The 2,613-nt window shown below is 39.9% G+C and overlaps 1 protein-coding gene across 13 annotated transcripts in view; it reads left to right on the forward strand.

Moving 5' to 3' along the window:
* Positions 1-2,613, forward strand: part of DST (dystonin) — a 569,390-nt gene that overhangs the window by 427,822 nt on the left and 138,955 nt on the right. For all 13 annotated transcript variants that reach the window (XM_019520527.1, XM_019520528.1, XM_019520523.1 and 10 more), the window contains 2 exons: positions 598-754; positions 1,256-1,382. In XM_019520527.1, the coding sequence (XP_019376072.1) occupies positions 598-754; positions 1,256-1,382 (284 nt within the window). The remainder of the gene's footprint in view (positions 1-597; positions 755-1,255; positions 1,383-2,613) is intronic.

The raw sequence follows: 2,613 nt of genomic DNA on the forward strand, positions 1-2,613 counted from the left end.
CTACTCAGGTCCCTTCTGACCCTAGAAACTATGAAACATGGGCGAGGGTGGGAACACAGCACACTGCCCCAGCGGGAGTGGGTGGAACTTGGCATCATGCAGACCATAGCAGGGGCAGCCGTGGGCCAGTCAGGATACACTTAATTGGTGGGTGCCTACATGCAGGCTGGATGAAATTCTCTGGTGGGGCTGGATGCAGCCTGTGGGCCTTATTTTGCCTACCCTGGATATAAGATATATGAGTTAGAAGGTAAGACAAGATGATGTAATGGAGATTTCATACGTGTTGCTTCATGTATACTCATTATCTCACACTGGATGAATGTATAGAAAATTTCTGAGTTCTCTGTTTCTTGAATTAATTGACAGTTCTGTCAAGGCAGACATATTTTACCACATATTAGAAATACTTGGGGTATTTACCTGTACAGTAAATTCAGGGGCCTGCTTCTCTACCTATTGGAGTCAGTTGTTAAGGACTCATTGACTTCATGTCATCAGGATCAAGCCATTAATGGCTTAGTTCTCTTGATAAAATTATCAGAGCCATTAGTGGCCTCTTGTACCTAAATTTACTTGCTGTCTTTAATGGTTTAGAGAAGAGGATTTGTCATCTTGTCAGAAACAAATGGATACTTTTGAGCTACTTGTAGAATCTTTAAAGAAATGGATGGAAGAGACAACAGAAAGGATCCCAGCTATGCAACCCTCTTTGAGTACAGAGGAGTTAAAGAAACCTTTGGAAGATACTATGGTAAGGTATTGTATATAATGTGAATAATATTTAGAGTGGTTGTTAATTTTGTAACAGTGTGAAGTGAAAAAGTTACACACTTTGCTTTTCATTTTCTGCTAGATCATTTCTTTTTTGTTTCTTTTGTCTTTGTCCATCTAATTTTGTTGGAGCGGGGCTTGACATGCTCTTGTTTATTATCAGGTGTTAATATTTGTTAATAATGGCCTTAGTCAGTTTCCCTTAGATTCCAGTTTGCCTCTCTGTGCCACTCTAATTTTTCCTGTTACTGTATGTGGTCTGCCATATCAGTCTAACTATGCTGCAGTCAGAAGAATGGAACATGGGCTCTTTAGTACCACTTTGTCTTTTGATATGTAGTATGGGCTGATAGCCAAAAATATTTCCGAATGGCCATGTCCATCTGTTTCTTGATGCCAAATATTCCAGATCTGAAAATTGTTTTGCTGCTTTATGAGATGTAATGAAAAAATTACAAATAATTACATTTTCATTGTCCAGAAATTAAAAGATGAATGGTTTTCCAAAGCCCTGGAAATTCAGAAAATGAACAGCCAAGGAACATTGTTGTGCAGCTTAATCAGTGCTGTAACTTCCCCTGCAAAATCGCGAGCAACTGCAAAATCAGGTATGTGTTTGTGTGGTTAGCTAAACAAAATTATTTTAAAAGGCAAATAAAATAAATTGTTTTAACCCACTAAATAATTGTGAAACAATCAGTTTACTTGGTAAAATGCTTGTGAAAAGTCCTGACTGTCCTGAATACAGTTTTCTTTCACGCTAAGGTCCCAAACTGTTTGACAAGTTGCATTTACATTATGGCACCTCTACATTGCCAGCACTGTATAGTACAATTGAGAATGAGACACCGGAGGCCTAGATTTATTCAGAAAACATGGATAAAATGAGCAGAGGGAAGTCTTTTTTTCTCCACCCCTCCATTAAGCTTCTCTCCTAGATTAGATACATCTGGAGGTGAGATAATGGCTCAGTCTATACAGCAGTTTAACTCTTGACATCTCTGTTGAGTCTGCCAAGTAGTGCTAATTTAAACTAATCTTACAAACACTTTGGCACACACATACCTTTGCTGCCATGAGAAGTCCTGTTCACATCAAAGAGAACAGCTTCATGATCAGTTAAGCATATGCCTAAGTGTTCAAAGAATTGCAGTGTTTGCAGTAGTTACGTGATGAGGATACTTGTCCTCTTAAAAAATGAATTGAGACCGGCACATTCATTTCACAAATGGCAGGGCACTTCAGAGCAATCGGAGCTGGAATTGAAACAACCATATAGGAGAGAAATTATTCCCTTGCCCATTATGACTTGCCTGAACTAAGCTATGCTTCCAGTTTGCTGGTTCAGCATCCCTCCTTTTCTTTTTGTTTCTTTGATTTTAAAGACAGCACATCTGCCTTGAAGTTCCAAGCATACCTATTTTGACAGTCGATACACTTGGGGAGGGGGGTGCTCAAATTTTCACCAATGAAGTTAAGTGCCTAAAGTGTTTACTTCTGTACATGCCCAAAGTTGCTTCCGTCTTGGACAAGCCGAAAATGTCTCAGCTCATTTGGGATCCACAAAGTAGGTGTTTGTCATCTTTGTCATCTGCAGGCCCTACTCTGGCACACTTGCTTAGACCATGCTTCACAGATATGGACTTCACGGAGTTCAGAACTCAGCAGCCGAGGTCACTTTCATTAAGTAACACTGGCAAAGAAGGAGGTGATTAAGGTTTCCATTGTTTATATGCCTGAACTAATGGTTAGAGCACTTCGGCAGGAAATAGAAAACCTGGATTCTAGGCCCTCATCAGACTGTGGAGATTCAGCCTATGTTTCCCACCTCTCAAGAGA

Source organism: Gavialis gangeticus, unplaced genomic scaffold, assembly GCF_001723915.1.
Source record: "Gavialis gangeticus isolate Ggan-Ray unplaced genomic scaffold, GavGan_comp1, whole genome shotgun sequence".
Taxonomy (NCBI): Eukaryota; Metazoa; Chordata; order Crocodylia; family Gavialidae; genus Gavialis; species Gavialis gangeticus.